Source organism: Sus scrofa, chromosome 3 (genome assembly GCF_054392235.1).
Source record: "Sus scrofa isolate SSC_HxYL_T2T_F1_AM1 chromosome 3, Sscrofa_HxYL_maternal_Yorkshire_Landrace_v2.0, whole genome shotgun sequence".
Lineage (NCBI taxonomy): Eukaryota > Metazoa > Chordata > Mammalia > Artiodactyla > Suidae > Sus > Sus scrofa.
The window spans coordinates 37,112,453-37,130,871 of NC_139385.1; the positions used below are offsets into that span (position 1 = coordinate 37,112,453).

The 18,419-nt window shown below is 49.6% G+C and overlaps 1 protein-coding gene across 2 annotated transcripts in view; it reads right to left on the minus strand.

Annotated features, from left to right (window-relative positions):
* Nucleotides 1–18,419, minus strand: part of SNX29 (sorting nexin 29) — a 548,246-nt gene that overhangs the window by 87,364 nt on the left and 442,463 nt on the right. For both annotated transcript variants that reach the window (XM_021088060.2, XM_021088055.2), the window contains one exon: nt 12,743–12,883. In XM_021088060.2, coding sequence (XP_020943719.2) covers nt 12,743–12,883 — 141 coding nt within the window. The remainder of the gene's footprint in view (nt 1–12,742; nt 12,884–18,419) is intronic.

Sequence of the window (18,419 nt, forward strand, 5' to 3'; positions counted from 1 at the left end):
TCACAGTCTTCAAAAACAAAGGGGAGAGGCAGCAGGGGGTGGTGGACCTAGGGGTTTGGGGGTGGTGGACCTAGGGGTTTGGGGCTGGCACATGCACACTATTGTACATGGAATGGAGGGCCAATGGGGACCTGCCATATAGCACAGGGAACGCTACTCGATCTTCTGTGATACTCTATATGGGAAAAGAATCTGAAAAAGAGCATATGCGCATAGGTATAACTGAATCACTTTGCTATAGGTAGAAATTAACACAACACTGTAAATCAACTATACTTGAATAAAATTTTTAAAAATGAAACAAAAAAGAAATCAGGGCTGAGATGCACCAGAAGACATCTCTGTACAAGATTCCCTTTTTTTTTTCATCTTTTAGGGCCATACCCATGACACATGGAGGTTCCCAGGCTAGGGATCAAATTGGAGCTGCAGCTGCCAGCCTACGCCACAGCCACAGCAATGCAGGATCTGAGCCGCATCTGTGACCTACATACACCACAGCTCACGGCAACGCTGGATCCTTAACCCAATGGTCGAGGCCAGGGGTCAAACCTGTGTCCTCACGGATGCTAGTCGGATTCGTTTCCGCTGAGCCATGACTGGAACTCCCGTACAAGATTCTTAATTACAGCACTATGTACAACTGCGCCAGACTGGGAGGCACACAAACATCCACCAACAGTCAAAGATAAAAAAATGCGATAACATCCACACAATGGACTCTTCTCAATGGGATTCATACAACTGAATACTACACAGCAATGAAAAAACAAATGACTGCACCTTGCACGAACATGCATGAATCTCAGAGATGTGATGCTGAGAGAAAGACACCAGAAACAAAAAGGACAGATCTAGGATCCCACTAATGTCAAGTCCTAAGCCAGGCAAAAGGAATCTGTGGTAAGGAAACTAGGAGTGCCCGCCCCTGTGGGGCGTGGGTGACATGAGGGGTCTTGGGCTTCTGCTCGTGGTCTGTTTCTTGGTCTCTGTGCTGTTGGCACAGGTGTGTTCATTTTGTGAAAATCCATCAGGCAACACAGTTAAGACGGAAGGTATGTCATATCTCAATGTAAAAAACAATAACCGTGATAACACCCAAAAAGCCCCCCCCACACCACGAGAGACATGAAGAGGGAGGGGAAGGGGAGAGAAGATTAGAAAGAAGCCAGCATGCATGTCTGAGTGGGCACAAATTACAACTGATGGCAACCAGGTCACTGAGGTTTCTCTGCAGACTTGCTCGCATTTGGGGTTGGGCGGCAGGTCACGTGCAGCATCACCCTGGATCATTGCAAGAGCCCGTGATGCAAGCACCCTCCACCCACATGACAGTGGAGACACCCAAGTCACAGACTTGCCTGAGGTCACACAGCCAGTGTGTGTGCCAGAGATGGGGTCTGAGTTGTGACCAATGAGACGCCACAGCCCACACGCTTATCCTCTCGGCCTCTGGCAATTTAGAAGCCAGACCCCCTGGCTTCTGAAAATGCACAAGGCTCGTGGCGCTGCAGAGAAAGTCAAGTGGAAGCAGATAGCTTCCCTCAGACATGAGGAGCGGGGAAAGAATTAAAATGGCAGCGAGCGAGTTCCCGTTGTGGGGCAGCGGAAATGAACCCGGCTAGTATCCATGAGGACATGAGTTTGATCCCTGGGCCCGCTCAGGAGGTTAAAGATCCGGCATGGCTGTGAGCTTTGGTGTAGGTCACAGACTCGGCCTGGATCCTGCGTTGCTGTGGCTGTGGTGCAGGCTGGCAGCTGTGGCCTGGGAACTTTCACAGGCTGTGGGTGAGGCCCTAAAAGAACAAAAAAAAAAAAAAAAAAAAGAAAAAGAAAAGAAAAGAAAAAGAAAAAGAAACTGGCGGCAACTTGACACACTGAAAATATTTTTTTCTAGCTTGCTGAAGACAAACCAAGACTGCAATACACAGTTGTCCAAAGTTAATGGGAGTACTGAAGGGGAAGGTAGCAATTACTCTCACTTATGGGAGAAGTGAGTAAACGCTGAGAAGCACTCTTCCAGGTTGTGATTTTAATCACTTGTCTAAAAAGGTGCAGGGGAAAAAGCAGCTACGGCCTGCGTGAGGTATATTTAGAAGGTCTCCAGAGCTAGAAGGAGAGATTAAATAATGACGTGCCAGTCTCTTCACAGCCCCAGAAACATTTACGGCAACACCTGATGCCCAGCAGAGACTCCGAGGGTTGATAACTCATGTCAATTTCCAAACCAGTGGGTTCAGCACTGCTGCCCCAGAGGCCTCAACCCCAGAGGAGAGAAGAGGGGTACTCCCATCTGGGTGGTGAACTGGGAGGGTGACACCCCAGAAGTGGCTAATGCAGTCTTCTTAAAAATTTTTTTAAATTACAGTATAGTTGATTTTCAGTGTTGTTGGTTTCAGGTACAGGGCAAAGTGATTCAGTTTTATATGCATATATGTAACTGAATATATATAACTGAACATACATATATGACTATGATGTGGGTGTGTGTATGTATGTATGTATGTACATATATTCTTTCTCAGATTCTTTTCCTTTATCGGTTATTACAACAGATTAAGCATAGTTCCCTGTGTTACACAGTAGGTCCCTGTGGTTTATTTTATATCCAGTAGTGTGTATCTGTTAATCCCAAACTCCTCATTTATCCCTTCCCACTCTTTCCCCTCTCAGAAACCATAAGTTTGCTTTCTATGTCTATGGGTTTGCTTTGTAAATAAGATCAGTTTTACCATTTTTTAAGATTCCATCTATAAATGATATATGATATTTGTCTTTGTCTTACTTCACTTGGTATGAAAATCTCTAGGTCCATCCGTGTTGCTGCAAATGGCATGATTTCATTCTTTTTTATGGCTGAGTACTATTCCATTGTATATATGTACCATATCTTCTTTATCCATTTCTCTGTCAATGGACATTTAGGTTGATTTCATGTCTTGGCTGTTGTAAACAGTAATGCAAAGTCTTTGCAAATTCTCCTGCAAATATTCCCAGTGTTGGGTCTATATCCAGCAAGCAAGTGAGGCCTGAGAATCTTTCTGTGAGCAGTTAGCAAAGAGCTAAGGTGGTGCAGGGAACTGAAGAGAAAAGGAATTGGAAGCTGTACAACACTGGTGTCACACACCGATCTCCGCAGCTTGAATTCATTTGTTCATTGAACATATTTAACTCATCTCATGCTTTGCACCTGGCACTGGGTGAGATGCCGAGAAGACAAAGACTCAGCAGGCCTTGTTCTGCTCTCTAATTCCATGGGAGAATGGGAGAGAGAGAGGACCATGCATCAGGCAGCACAGAGGGAGCCTGAGAAAGAAACCCAGATGAAGGATGGCTAACACTTGGAGCTCAGGGAAGGCTTCCTGGAGGAGGTGGGACTTTCAAGGTCTGTGACCCGCGACCTCTAAGACGATACTCCTGGACTCTAACTCTCTACGTGCTTCATGGGATGGAAACAGGGCAGCAAGTACACTTCTAGTAGCTGGCTCTGGATTATGTGTTTATCAAATGACCTTGATTTTTAGTTTTAGTTTTTTGTCTTTTTTTAGGTCCACACCCATGGCATATGGAGGTTCCCAGGCTAGGGGTCCAATCGGAGTTGTAGCTGCTGGCCTGGCCTACGCCATAGCCAGAGCAACACCAGATCCGAGCTGTGTCTGTGACCTACACCACAGCTCAGGACAACGCCGGATCCTTGACCCACTGAGCAAGGCCGGGGATCAAACCTGCATCCTCATGGATACTAGTCAGATTCGTTTCTGCTGAGCCACAACGGGAACTCCGACCTTGATTTTTAAATTGGATTTTAATTCATTGTTATAGAAAAGTCCTCCCTCCCTTATGAAATCCATACGCCTATCTGCAGACGCATCACATACATAGTCCAGGTCTGTGTCTTAGCACTGTCTCTCTCCTGAGACAATTCTTCTGGCAAGATGACATCAGCAACTGCTCTCCTGGAGAATATCTTAAGAGGCTTTGACTGTATTAAAGAGAAACACAAATGTGTGATATATAATGAGCCCCGTTCCTTTCTTCTTGTTTAATACATTAAGTACCAGGATTATTTACACAGCAGTGGCAGAGTGTCAAATGAGAAACAAGCTTGAGTTTATGGCTTCATTCGGCTGGAGCATCTTTTCTCTCCCAAATTTCTCTCTGGAAAACCAGGGGATGGTGCTGGCACTCTCTGCGTCTCTGTTCCAACTGGGTGGTGGTATCCACACAGGTTTCTGGAAGCTCTTCCACATGAGGGTGTTGCTGGCAGAGGCCTCTGAGATTCTGCATCTCTACAGAGAAACCTGTGGGAAGGCCTGACTTTCTATAGCATCAGCTCCCAGATGTGGCTGTGGGTTTACAGGGCTTCTTGACCAGGAGGCACAGTGCATTTGCACAAGTCTGACTCAATTCCTGATAGAAGCCCAAGGATCTTGGGTGAGATGCTTAAAGCCTTTGGTTTCTTTTTTCTTTTTTTTTTTGTCTTTTTGCCTTTTTGCCTTTTCTAGGGCTGCTCCCGTGGCATATGGAGATTCCCAGGCTAGGGGTCAAATCAGAGCTGTAGCTGCCGGCCTACACCACAGCCACAGCAACACGGGATCCAAGCCGAGTCTGCAACCTACACCACAGCTCACGGCAACACTGGATCCTTAACCCACTGAGCGAGGCCAGGGATCAAACCTGCAACCTCATGGTTCCTAGTTGGATTTGTTAACCACTGAGCCACAACAGGAACTCCCCAGCCTTTGGTTTCTTCATCTGTAAGATGTTTTCTATGGGGCTCGACAAGAACTGCATGATAGAAAATGAATACAAAGGGAGTTCCTGTCGTGGCTCAGCGGTTAACGAATCTGACTAGCATCCATGAGGAAGAAGGTTCGATCCCTGGTCTCGCCCAGTAAGTTAAGGATCCGGCGTTGCCGTGATCTGTGGTATAGGTTGCAGACGCGGCTTGGATGCTGTGTTGCTGTGGCTGTGGCTGTGATGTAGGCTGGTGACTACAGCTCCGATTTGACCCCTAGACTGGGAACCTCCATATGCTGTGGGTGCGGCCCTAAAAAGCAAAAAAATAAAAATAATAAAAAAAAGCAAATAGTGATTAAACTCTCATTCTCTCTAAAAAAAAAAAAAAAGGAAAATGAGTACAGAGCTTCCGGTGTATGTGACAGGCTGGGCACAGGCTGGTGGTGTTACCATACACAGAAACACAGATTGTGGGGGTTCTAGAGGGACCACTTATGTCAGGCTTGTCCACTGCACAGGCTCAGAGTCCCGGCACCCTCCACGGCAAGAATGTGCCCCTCCCCCATGCCCCTGTCATGAGCCCCAACGCAGGCACAGGCACCCTGGTGAGCACTTTGCAAACGTCACCCCCTCACACTCACTCAACAACACACTGTCCCTGTACACAGAAGGGAACCTGTGGCACAGAGAGGTCAAGTAACTTGCTCAAGGCCGCACAGCTAGTGAACCCGTAAGAACTTTTTTCCTTTTTACTCTCAGGGTTGGCAAAGTCCTGCTGAGTGCGCCAGTGCATGACCGACTGACTCCACACGCTGAGGTTTACTAGGCAAAGGTTTACATCTGTGGGTCACTACGAAGGCGGCAGCTCCTGGCTCTAAAAAGCACCGGTCAGCGGACTGGGGGAGTGTGAGGGGTGGGGGGCTGAGAAGGGGGATGCAAGCAGGGCAGGCTTCTCACCCACGAGGTTAAGGAACAGACTTCTGGAATCAGTATAAATGCCCACCAACGGGGCAGAAGCGAAAGACTCTCCACTCCTCTGTGGGTCCCCTGTGGCGTGTCTGGGGTGAGAGGGCTCTGCGAACCGTCTGTCCGGCCTGCGAGCAGCCGGGACACTGCCGCGTGAGAGGACCTTGGACAAGGCACATCACCTCCCTGGGCCTCCATTTCTTCATCTGCAAAATGAGCCAAGAGTAAAGGTTTTCCATCCCACGCGAGGGGAGAGCGGCCTGAGACCGCAGCCCCTGGCAAGAGGGACTCTGCCGAGGTGATTAGGGACCTTGAGGTGGGGACGGCACCCTGCTAGGCCGCAGCGAATCTCAAAAGCGGAGACCTGCGCCCTGCGGGGTCCGCGGAAAACGCGAGCGTGGACCGAGGGTCGGAGGAGAGGAAGGGGCCGTGAGCCACACAACGCAGGAAGCCTCGGGAAGCCGGCAAAGGCCAGGGCACGGGCTCTTCCCTGGCGCCTCCAGAAGGAACCAGCCTCGCCAGCACCTAGACTTGAGCCCAGTGAGACCAGGGCCAGAGCCCTGACCGACTGAACGGTGAGACGGTAAGTGTGTGTGGTTTGGAGCCACGAGGTCCGTGGCGCTCAAAGACGCAGCCACAGGTGCATGGGGGCAACAGTGTGGAAGGGAAGGAGGTGCCCTGAGCGACTTGCTCTCCCGCTGGCTCCCTCGTGTAGGATTCCCGCTGCCCCTTCGAGCATTTTCCCTCCTGCAGAAAGTAGCTCTGCTTCCTGCTCCTCGCTCCTCTCCAGGCTCAGGGACCCTCTTGGGCTCATGGGACACCTCTGGGAGAACTGACTGACCAGCCCTTCTCCCTACAAGACCAAGACCTTTTTTTCCTTTTTCTTTTGCTTTTTAGGGCCACACCCGCAGCATCTGGAAGTTCCCAGGCTAGGGGCTAGGGGTCAAATGGGAGCTGAAGCTGCTGGCCTACACCACAGCCACAGCAACACGGGATCCAAGCCGTGTCTGCAACCTACACCACAGCTCATGGCAATGCCAGATCCCTGACCCACTGAGGGAGACCAGGGATCAAACATGCATCCTCAGGGATAGTAGTCAGATTCGTTTCAGCTGTGCCACAATGGGAACTCTAAGACCGTGAACTTGGCAAAGGCAGAGCCTGTACTCTAAATCCTCTAACTCCCTACACCCAGCAGGACACCCCTCACCTGGAACGGGTTTGCCAAATGGAAGAATTTGCCAGCCTGCGTGCAGTACCCCAACACCTGCTTGTTCTCCACCCTCTGCCGGGGTCCTCAGTCCTGGGGCTACACCTCTCAGGGAGCTGCAAGTGCTTTCCATGGCTCGGCAAGCACCAGACAGCTCCTCCACAGCACGCTAGTGTATGTGTTTTTAATAAGAATTTTAATGCATAATTTCTCCAACAAGTTGAATTATCTTTGGCTTGGGGGAAAGCAATCTGCCTTGCCTTAAAGCCAAATGAACTTTCTGAGACTGACTCCATTATCCTGAGAAGAAGCGACAGTCCCTCCATTCTCATTTGCTCCCTGAGCAATAACGGAGACTTTCAGGAGCATTACCAAGAAGGCATCTTCCACCTGAGCCCTTGTGCCAGCAAAGTCCGTCTGGACGGGGAGCTCACAGGCCACCCCCTCAGTCGGTGAGGCAGTCGGCTTCCCTGTCTGCAAAGGCCTGCTGTTTCTTGCCTGATCTGCAAAAAAATATTCAGCCCAAAGAACAACCTTCAAAGACACCCAGAAAGTTATTCTACTCACTTCAGATATAGATATATATTCTTTTAAATTTCTGCCAAGACTCAGTGAAGTAGAGAAGGAAACAAAAGGGAAGCTTTTAAGTGAACATTTAATTTCTGTTCATTGATTCCTTCACTCAGGTCACGGGTCTCGCTGGTAACAGCATCACGCAACACACAGAGGAGGCTGGGGCAGCCTGGGCCCTGAGGCTGAGCAGCAGAGCTCCTAACTGACCTGCGATGGACACTGAACGTGAGCTGAAAATACACCTTAACTGGCTTAGGCTGCCCAGATCACAGTGCTGTTACCTCAGCCTAACCAGGCCCATCCTGACAGATACAGGCCCCACGGCTGTGATGTTTAAAAGTTAATGAAAAGTTAATGAAAGGGAACCCTTCTGCACTGTTGGTGGGAATGGAAATTGGTACAACCACTATGGAAAACGGCATGGAGGTACCTCAGGAAACTAACTGGAACTACCACAAGACCCAGCAATCCCACTCCCGGACATGTATCTGGACAAAACTTTCACTGAAAAGGATACAAGCACCCCTGTGTTCACTGCAGCACTATTCACAATAGTCAAGACATGAAAACAACCTAAATGTCCGCTGACAGATGGATTAAAGATGTGGTACACATGTACACTGGAATACTACTCGGTCATGAAGAAGAAGAAAGTAACGCCATCTGCAGCAACATGGATGGAGCTAGAGACTCTCATTCATATTCGTGAAGGATGTCAGAAAGAGAAAGACAAATCCCATATGATATCACTTATACCTGGAATCTAATATACGGTGCAAATGAACCTTTCCACAGAAAAGAAACAAACTCATGGACATGGAGAACAGACTTGTGCTTGCCAAGGGGGAGGGAGTGGAGGGCCTGGGAGTTTGGCGTTGGTAGATGCAAACAACTGCATTTAGAGTGGATAAGCAGTGAGATCCTGCTGTGTGGCACAGGGAATTATATCTAATTACTTGTGATGGAGCCTGATGGAGGATAACATGAGAAAGAGAATATATATATATATATATATATATATATATATATATATATATGTATGTATGTAAGTAAGTATAAGGGGGTTACTTTACAGCAGAAATGGACAGAACATTGTAAATCAACTATAATAAAAATCTTTTTAAAAAGTTAATGAGTAACTTTAATACACACCTGTTGTGGCTTGACTCGGCTTCACCAGAATACACTTCACAGGATGGGAGACTGATGCTCAGGAAGCTATTTTAGTGTGAGGTGGGCGATGGGCAGAGTGGGGGCCAGGACGGTGCGGAGGCCTCTGGCAAGCGCTCTGGGCACCCTGCACCCTTACAACTCAACACACATATGGCACATGAGGCAGAAGAGATGCTTTGCTGAAGACAAATCCTGCATCTAGAAACTACATAACGTGCTTCCTTTATCAGCTTTTTTACAAGTTCAAACTGGGGTGAAGATCGCATTTTACTTCTAAAGCTGAGCAAACAGCTAGACGTTCAGGCTGGACCGACACTCACCTGTTAACTGTGTCAAGGCTCAGCTTAATACGTCCTTGAATACCATCCAGGTCTGGATTCTGGAGCAAATCATTTCATGGGTCCAGACATGGAGCACAGAACTCAATCCACTCGAGAACGTCGTGTCTAGACACACTCATGGTCCAAGCCTATCATCTTGAAGGGATCCAACCAAAGACAAGATTCTGATGTGGTCCATTTTTCTAGGCCAATTTAGAACCCAGACTCTCTAGAAAACGTGCCCTCAGGGAATCAAAGCAGGTATCCTGAGCACTTAGGCGCAGCGGCAGCGAGGCGCACAAGCTTGGTCTCTAGCAGAGCTCATCAGTGTAGCCTCTTTGGGGCACTCAAGTCCTGAATCCTGACTCATTCTGTCCTTGAAAATCAGATGGACCCACAGATCTGTCCTGGGCAGCAGCCAGCATGTAGTTAAGGGAAGCAGATGCGTCTTGTCTCTTAGTCACCAGAGGTGACGGGGAGGGGCGCAGGGATCGAACTACAGGGGGAACCTGCCAGGCAATTAAAAGCTAAAGCAGGCTGTAGCTGAAGGAGAGGCTGAGGTCCCGTGACGGCTCCCAGCTCTCAGATGCCTGAGCAACAGAGGGGACTGTGTGACCCAGCCCTGGGGTGGGGAGCAGAGCCAAAGCTCAGGTTCAGAACCGGCCAAGTGCATGTGTTTAAGCCAGGCAGCCTCGGGCCAGGGCCACCAGGACGGGACCTTTAATTCCCAAGCTCATTTATCTGCACGTGGGGCTGCACTGGGTGGCCTGCTGGGACAGACTTCACGGTCAGTGCTGCACTGACAGGGACGGAAGGGCTGAGAGCAGGGCTGCGGGTGACCCACCTCCAAGGGGACCCCTCATTCCTGGTCCCTGCACAGGAGAGAAAGGACTGCTTCACGCTCTTTCTAAGCCCAGGAGCTCCAGAAAGCCCCGCCTATTTCTCAGGCCTGAGTGTCACCTCCCTCCACCTGAGCCTCACATGCCACTGAGGTACCGAGGACAGGTGTTGTTCTTGGAGCTCTGAACCGTGTAACCCACGGTCGGAGGGGAGATGAGGTGAAGGGGGGTCGCCTCAGGCTGCAGGGAAAGCATTCAGCAAGGGTGCGTCCCAAAGGAGTCCACGTCCTGGTCCTGGGGCCTGACAGCATCTTACTTTCCATGGAAAAAGGGGCCTTTTGGACCTTGAGATGGGAGATAATCACGGATTATCTGGGGGTGGTGGGGGGCACAGTGATCACAAGGGCCCTGATAGGAGGAAGAGGCGTCAGAGACATGACTGTGCTGAGAGAGGCAGGGACCAGAGTGATGTGACTGGGGCTCTGAAGACAAAAGGGGCCACAAGCCAAGGAATGGGGGTGGGGTGGGGGTGGGGTAGAAGGTACAAAAGGCAGGGAACAGAGTCTCCTCTGGAGCCCCCGGAAGGAAGAGCTCTGCCCACCCTTTAAACTAGCTTGGGGAGACGGGCAGTGGACTTCTGCCCCCAGAACTGTACAACGATAAACCTGAATCATTTTCAGCCCCTAAACATGTGGTAACTTGTGACAGCAGCCACAGGGGGTGGAAAGCCAGTCAAAGACAGACATGTGCCAGGTCTTGTGCTCATCCCCTTGGTGAGAGGCAGGCAGGCCACGTGCCCTGCAGGTGTCCTGGAAGGGCTGCCTCTGCCTAATGTTTCTCCAAATGAGGACGCTGGTTAAGCGGAATCTTGTTTTATGACATTCTGAATGAGCCCTGCGATTTGTGCAGGCCTGTGGGTCAAGATTAAATCAGTATATTATCTCCACCCCCATAAGAATTATTGTATTTCTTGCTATGAAAAAGCATAGAATTTCTAAGTTTTCTGGTTTTTTGGGTTTTTTTTTCTTCCCGCTTTTTAGGGTTGCACCTGCGGCAAATGGAGGTTCCCAGGCTAGGGATCCAATCGGAGCTGCAGCCACCAGCCTACACCACAGCCATGGCCACAGCAGATCTGAGCCGTGTCTGTGACCTACACTGCAGCTCACAGCAACACTGGATCCTTAAGCCACCGAGCGAGGCCAGGGATGGAACCCACATCCTCACAGATACTAGCCGGGTTCGTTAACGGGAGCCACAATGGGAACTTCCTAAGTTTTCTGTTTTTACGGGTTTGACTCTACTTTTCCTCAACAGGAACAACAGCCTCAGTCTTTATGCTCTATACCCGTTTAAAATATGACCCCAGCAGACCCTGATGTGATCGGGTTTCTAATCCGTTTTTGCATTGTCTAATCTGGTTTAAACACAGAAATCCCTGAACAGGGAAACGTAAGAGTCAACAATACTTTCTCTGTGGAACTCCCGAGTGTGGGGAGCAGGTACAGAAACCCTGTTCTGGTTTTCTATGATAACGGCTGTGGAAAATCCTAGGCAAGGTGTCTCTTCAAGAGAAAAACTAGGAACTTCTCCGCCAATGAAATCTGCCAGGGCTTTGTCCACATGAGAGCGCTGTGGCTCCCACACTTTGGTGGGCACCACACAGAGGGTGTGCGAGGACCTCCATCCTGGGCCCAGCCCTGGAGCCTGTATTTCAGTAACGGGGGGGGCCTGAGAATCTGCATTTCTACCCAGCTCCAGGTGAGGCCGATGCCACAGATCGGCGGCCAGGCTTTGAGAACCACTGCAGCAGAGGGGTGTCTCCTACCCAGAGCCTGATTTCCTCTCTCATGTCCTGAGAGGGATCAACATGACCTCATCGGATTCAACAGCCCCCGCCAAGTGAATGCACTGCGATGGAGGCAGGCCTCTGGCTCCTGCTTGACTGGAAGCCAGGGGTTCTCCGGCTTGGCTGTGTCCTGGAATCCCTGGGAGAGCTTTTAAATCCCTCAGTGCTCAGGCCTCGCTCCAGACCAAATAACTCAGAACGGGGGTGGGGGGTAGAAGGTCTCAGGTTTTTTTTGTTTTTTTTTTAAGGTGCCCAAGGGATCCAACGTGCATCCGAGATGAAGAACCGCTGCACACAGAGTGGAGGGTGAAAAGACACCAATTGGCTGCAGCAGACAAGGCGACAGGGCCCCAGGCCAGGCTTCAGTACCCGCTGCCCTGCGACACGTAACGGGTGCTCAGGAAATGCGTGATGAACGAACAAATGCGGGCCGATGGACCAGCCAGCGCCTCCTTTCTTTAGGGTATTTGGATGAACACGCAGAAACAGACCAGGTCATTATCAATGACTAACCTTTCCGAGGCCGTAACCCTGTAAAAAAGGGAGCTGCTCCAGGAAAGCACTGCCTGGAGAGAAACCCCACATTCTCAAGTCCAAACACATATCAGCACAACGACGGATGAAAATGAGAAACCATTTCTGAGGGGTCCAGAACAGACGTCGGCCAACAATGGCCCACGGGCCAAGTCCAGCTGCCCCCTCTTCATATAAATAAAGTTTTATTGGCACAGGGATGTGCCCGTGTGCATCCGTCATGTCTGCAGCTGCTACCACAACAGCAGAGCTGGGTACTTTCAGCTGAAGTGGTGGGGTCCCCAGAGCCCCAGATATTTATTTACTCTGTGGCCCTGTTGAACAGGTCTGTCAAGCCCCTGCCGCAGGGAGACAAGGACGCACGGGAAACATAATGCTGGAACGGGTGGGTGACCGTTCTCTTCCTATTTTTTCTTTTATTAGCCAAGTCTGAGTGAGGTCCTTACAGGAGTATGCATGTTTAAATCACAAACTGAAGGACACCAGCTGGAGCGTCGCCTGCGCCACCTCCCCCCCCCCACCACCCAGTGACTGCACCTACCTTGTTCCCAATGGCCTTTTTGGGTGGGAAGTTGTACGCCCTCACTTGGGGGTATTTGTTCTGTAACTTGTGGTGCAAACTCCTAAACTCTGTGTACCGCCGATAGATGTTCCATTCATCGTCTTTTATCCGGATGTAGACCTTTCAAGAAGGGAAAGAGAAAATGTAAACATCTCTTAATACTCTTAGTACAGGGAGTTCCCACTGTGGTGCAGCTGAAATGAACCTGACTACTATCCATGAGGAGGCAGGTTCAATCCCTGGCCTTGCTCAGTGGGTCAGGGACCTGGCATTGCCATGAGCTGTGGTGTCAGTCACAGACGTGGCTTGGATCTGGCGTTGCTGTGGCTGTGGTGTAGGCCAGCAGCTGTAGCTCTGATTTGACCCCTAGCCTGGGAACCTCCATATGCCGCAGGTGTAGCCCTAAAAAGCAAAAACAGACAACAAAAACAAAACCTATTACAAAGGGCTGGGATTCTGGAGACGCTCCCCCTTCTCCATTGGGAAAACACAGTGTATGTCCACCTCTCGTTCCACTGGAGGCCCAGTACCAGAGCAGGGACTCAGGGATGCTGAGTGAACAAATGGACACAGGAGGGAATGGACCTGCCCGGCAGGATGCAGGCACAACACGCTGTACTTCACCCTCCCGGTATCAGCAGAGATCGACAGCCCCATTCATCTCAGAGACACATTTTTCATACATCTGTCACATGCACATTGTGGTGTAACAGACTGCAGGTGAAAGGTTATTCATCTTGCTGGCTATGCGTTTCCTTATCTGTGACGCAGAGCTAACAGCACCTCCTCCAAGGTGCCCTGGAGAACATGCAGCCATGCAGGCCAGGCAGCTGGGCCTGGGAATCACGCAGACATGCACCCGGAGGGAGGGGCCAGAGTTGAGATCGGCCCAAGTGGATGGAAGGTCACATCAAGGTGGGACAAACACATCTGGGCCATAAAACTTCTTTACTGTCATCAAGAGGTGACTCTCAAGAGAACACGGTGAGGGTATGAAATGCAAGGGCTGTTTCACTAGCTTTGTACAGGTCCTCGCACCTTCCAGGGACACACAGCAACTGTATCTCAAGGCAACACAGAGAAACGGGAGATCGATGCATTTTAAAAAAAAAAATCATGGAGTTAAGAACAGCCCAGAGAGTCAAGTCTCCGATGATAAATAGCTGTTATAATCTGCAATCAGCGAATGTCAATACGCATCTTAAAAACTCTTTAACCACAGAAGGCGGCATTGCTCGTGAGAATGATCAATGCTGCCTTACAGAAAACCACCCGTGACCCCCAATCCAGACAGTGTAACATTACACAGCTGAACTCCAGTAAGGCAACCATCACGACCTTGCATGACAGCCGTGTGAGGAAGATGAAGAGGGGAATTTAAACCAAAGAATTTCAATCAACGGAAGGACGTTTCCAGTGGAATGAGATGGAGACACAGGTCTACCGGGTCTGTTAGGAACCCTCAAGCTCAGAGAGCCGGTAACTACAGTGGATGACAGATATCAAGGGGTCTCAAGTGGCCGGAGGGGTGAGTCTAATGCAACATGGTGAAATTCCAAAAGACCAGTGTCAGGTTTTATGATACGATCCGAAAACCCAACCCTGTGCGTTGAGACACGGCACAGCGATGGCCTGTGGGACAAAGACTAAATGAGCTGAGTAAATAATGTGAAAGGGCCACCAAAAAAGACCACGTCCTCTATTTTTTCCTTTTTCTTTTTTGGTCTTCCTGCAGCACATGCAGTTTCCAGGCTAGATATCAGATCCCAGGCACAGTTGTGACCTATGCTGCAGCTGTGGCAGTGCCAGATCCTTTAGTCCGCTGTGCCAGGCCGGGGATCGAACCTGCATCCTGGTGCCAGAGAGAAGCTGCCAATCCCGTTGCACCATAGCAGGAACGCCAGCCCATGTACACTTTCGACCTTACAGAAAGGTATATGATATCTTCTAGAATAAAGGAGTTGAAATTGAAATCTTACCCTATTCTTTTTTTTTTTCTGTTTAGGGCCGTACCTGTGGCATATAGAGGTTCCCAGGCTAGGGGTGTAACTGGAGCTATAGCTGCTGGCCTACGCCACAGTCACGGCGACAAGGGATCCGAGCCACGTTTGCAACCTACACCACAGCTCATGGCAACACCGGATCCCCAACCCACCGAGCAAGGCCAGGGATCGAACCTGTGTCTTTATGGATACTAGTGAGATTTGTTTTTGCTGAGCCACAATGGGGACTCCCTTATTCTGTTCTAAATTGACCAAACCAACTTAGCTTTTGGCTGCTGCCTATTGAAAGATGAGCTGAAATATGTTCAGAAAGGCCCAGACTACTTGCTACTCAGTAAAGTGCAGTCCATGGACCAGCAGCATTGGCATCACGTGCTAAGATGGCAGAAATGCAACATCTCGGCCTCCACCCCAGGTTACTGACTCAGAATCTGCACTTTAACCAGGACCGCACGAGGTTCATACACACTTTCGAGTTCAGAAGCCCTAGGCGCTGATCTGCAATCAAATTATCGGAAGGAAGACGGGAGATATTGAAGGATGATAACCTGAGCCTCAAGGGCAAGAGGTAGAGCTCTCTGAACTCCTGGGAAGCCTGGAAAGAAGAAGACAGACGCCCCTCTGATGATTCCAGGAGGCAAACTTCCAGCAGAGAGAAACTAGAGAAAGACAGACTTTATTTAGGAAGGACCTTTAGAGCAGCCAAAGCTGCCCAGAGAGGAAAAGAGTTTGTCTCAAAAGGTTTCGTGGCAGCAGGTGTCCCAGCAGTGGTGTGCCAACTGCCAGGATTGTGATCACAATCATGCAAGGATTTGATTTATAGCAGTCAAGGATACATTAGAGCCCAGAGGCATCTGGAGAGGCCTGGCTAGTTGTGGAGAATAGGGACGTCAGGCGTTCAGTCTCCCCGGACTGAGACATGATGCATCATTAGCAAATAAACCCAGCAGAGCTCACGAGACTTTCCCACAGCACATCTGGGGCATTTTGCATCCTCGCAAGTCACAGCAAGTGCAAGTTCCTCGTTCAGTATCAGTTTCCCTCAGTATTTCTGGGGGTAGCAATGTATTCAGGATGAAAAATTTTCTAACTATCTTTTCCTGTGTCCCTTGCAGGTAAGAGCAGCTAATGAGATACAAGCAAAAATCACCATTTGGGGCTTCTAAGGACAGTTCTTAGGAGAGTTCTAACTCAGGTGACAAGTGCCTTTTTACTCTTCTACCTGTCTTTTTCTTTCTCAAACACAGATGTGATGACTGGTGCTCTAGCAATCATTTCATGATCATGAGGCAATCCTGAAAATGGAAGTAGAAAGATAGGACTGTGGGTGTCTGATGACATCATGGGGCCACCACAACAAATACTACACTATCTAGTCAAAACTTTTCTTTTGAACAAAAGAGAAATAGTCACCTCTAATTTGCTCATGCTATTGTTTTAGAGGTCTTCATACCAGTGGCTGAATGCAATCTTGCCCCGATACATCTTGAGTGGACTGTTACCTGCTTGCAATATATTCTTACCCAAGTCCAAACATTCCCTGGAGAGTGGCAAGTTAAACTGCTCGTCTGAACATCATGAGCACGACTTATTATCTAGATCAAGGGAGATAAACTATGAGCCAGTGGGTCAAATCGCTGTGTCTGTTTACCTATTATTTATAGCTGTTCTCACAATGCAATGGCAGAGCTGAGTGGTCACAGCAAAGACCATGTGGCCTGCAAAGCTGAAAAATATTTATTTCCTGTTCCTTTCCCAAAAAAAACCCAAAAAAACAAAAAACAAAAACCTTTTCTGATCACCGATCTAGAGATTCAGAAAGTCCTCATTATTGCTATTTTGCTAGCAATATATCCAAATCTAGTGTGAATGGGGCAATGCTTTCCAAATGTTCCCAGCCCTCAGGGCCACGTTGACCTCTGGGACTCAGGGGTTCATACATAACATCGCAAAGCTTTTCTGGTGATGCTGATGAGTGGGTGTTACAGTCTGAATGTCTGCATCTCCAACCCCAACGATGTGTTATGTTGAAATCCTAACCCCCGAGGCGGTGGCCCTGGGAGGTGAGTAGGTCATGAGGGTGGTGCTGGAGAGTCTCCGGGCATATAAGCCATGCAGCTATGGCTGGCATCACGTACACATCATGAATGAGACCAGCACCCTTATAAAAGATGCCCAGGGAGATCCTTCGCCCCTTCTACCATGTGAAGATGGGGAGAAGACAGCGGTTGTGAACCAGGAAATGGGTTCTCACCAGACATCTGCTGGTGCCCTGATCTTGGACTTGCCAGCCTCCAGGGCTGCGGAGAACAGATGCTCCTTGTTTAAGGCACCGAGTCTACAGCCCTTTGTTACAGCAAGTGGACTAAGACAAAGGGCAATCTGGGGAGCCCCGATGTAAAGCACAGATTATGCCTCCTCTCTATGGGTTTCCTCGTCTATACAACGGAGGTGGATAAAAGCACAACGGAGGTGGATAAAAGCATGTGCTCACGAGGTGGGCTGGAGAGTCTTCGGGTATATCAGCCACACAGCCAGCTATGGCTGGCATCACGTATACCACCACGCGGAGGAGGTGGAGAGAGATGTGGGGAAGGAGGGAGAGGCCGGAATAGTGACATCGGCCCGACTGGATGGAAAGTCCCGTCCAGATGGGACAAGCGCAACTGGAGCATAAAACTGCTTCATCTGAATCACGAGAACCCTTTAGGGGCATGAAAAATATAAAGGCTGTTGCATCACCTTTTACAGGCCCTCAAGCCTTCCAGGGACACATAGCAACTGTGTCGCAAGGCAAAAGAGCGGGAAAGAGATCGATGCATTTTTAAAAATTCCATGACTAAGAACAACCCAGAAAGTAAAGCCTCCAGTGATAAGTAGCTGTTATAACCTGCAATCAGTGAATGTCAATATGTGACTTAAAAACCTCTTCCACAACGATAAAAACTGGCAGCTCTAATGTGAGTTATACATTCTGATTCTACATTTTTCATAACACATTGAAGAGTCAAATGCTTCACTCTGTGAAAGCCTCGAGTCCCTCCTGCTTCTCTGACGGCCCTTCTTGGCCTTCCACGGGGGGACCTCCTCTGTGGCCCGTTCATTAAAGGTGGAGACTTTCCCTGGGCCCCTTCTTCCCCTCATGAGGGTCCACTCTCGAGAGGGCACAGTTGATGTTTTGGTCAATGACTTCCAAATCTTCATCTTTAGTCTGGACCTCTGATGGGAACTCTGGACTGAGGACCTGATAAAATCTGTGTCTACATCCACACGCAGGGTCTACACTGCAAAGCCTCTCCTCCTCCTACACCTCGCTCTCGCCATGGATGGACCGCTCAGCTGCCTGAGCCAGAAATCTGGGCATCAGCACTGACCAGGGATGTTCTTTGCTCTCACATCCAAGTACTGAGTTGGGGGGGCCTGCCAAGCCCACCTCCAGAGTCAGCCCCGCCCCTGGCTGGACAGCTAGGGCAGGCTCTCGGTGGCTCTTCTGGCCCCTCCCACTTTCCCCCCATTCCTTTCATTTTCGCCTCCCCTGTTCAAACTCCTTCAACAACTGTCCGAGGAGGAGGCTCATGCCAGAGACTGGGTTCTGGGGCCTGTGGAGTGGGCAGCTGCTCTGGGCCCGGGAAGCTCCTGCGTCAGCGCAATCA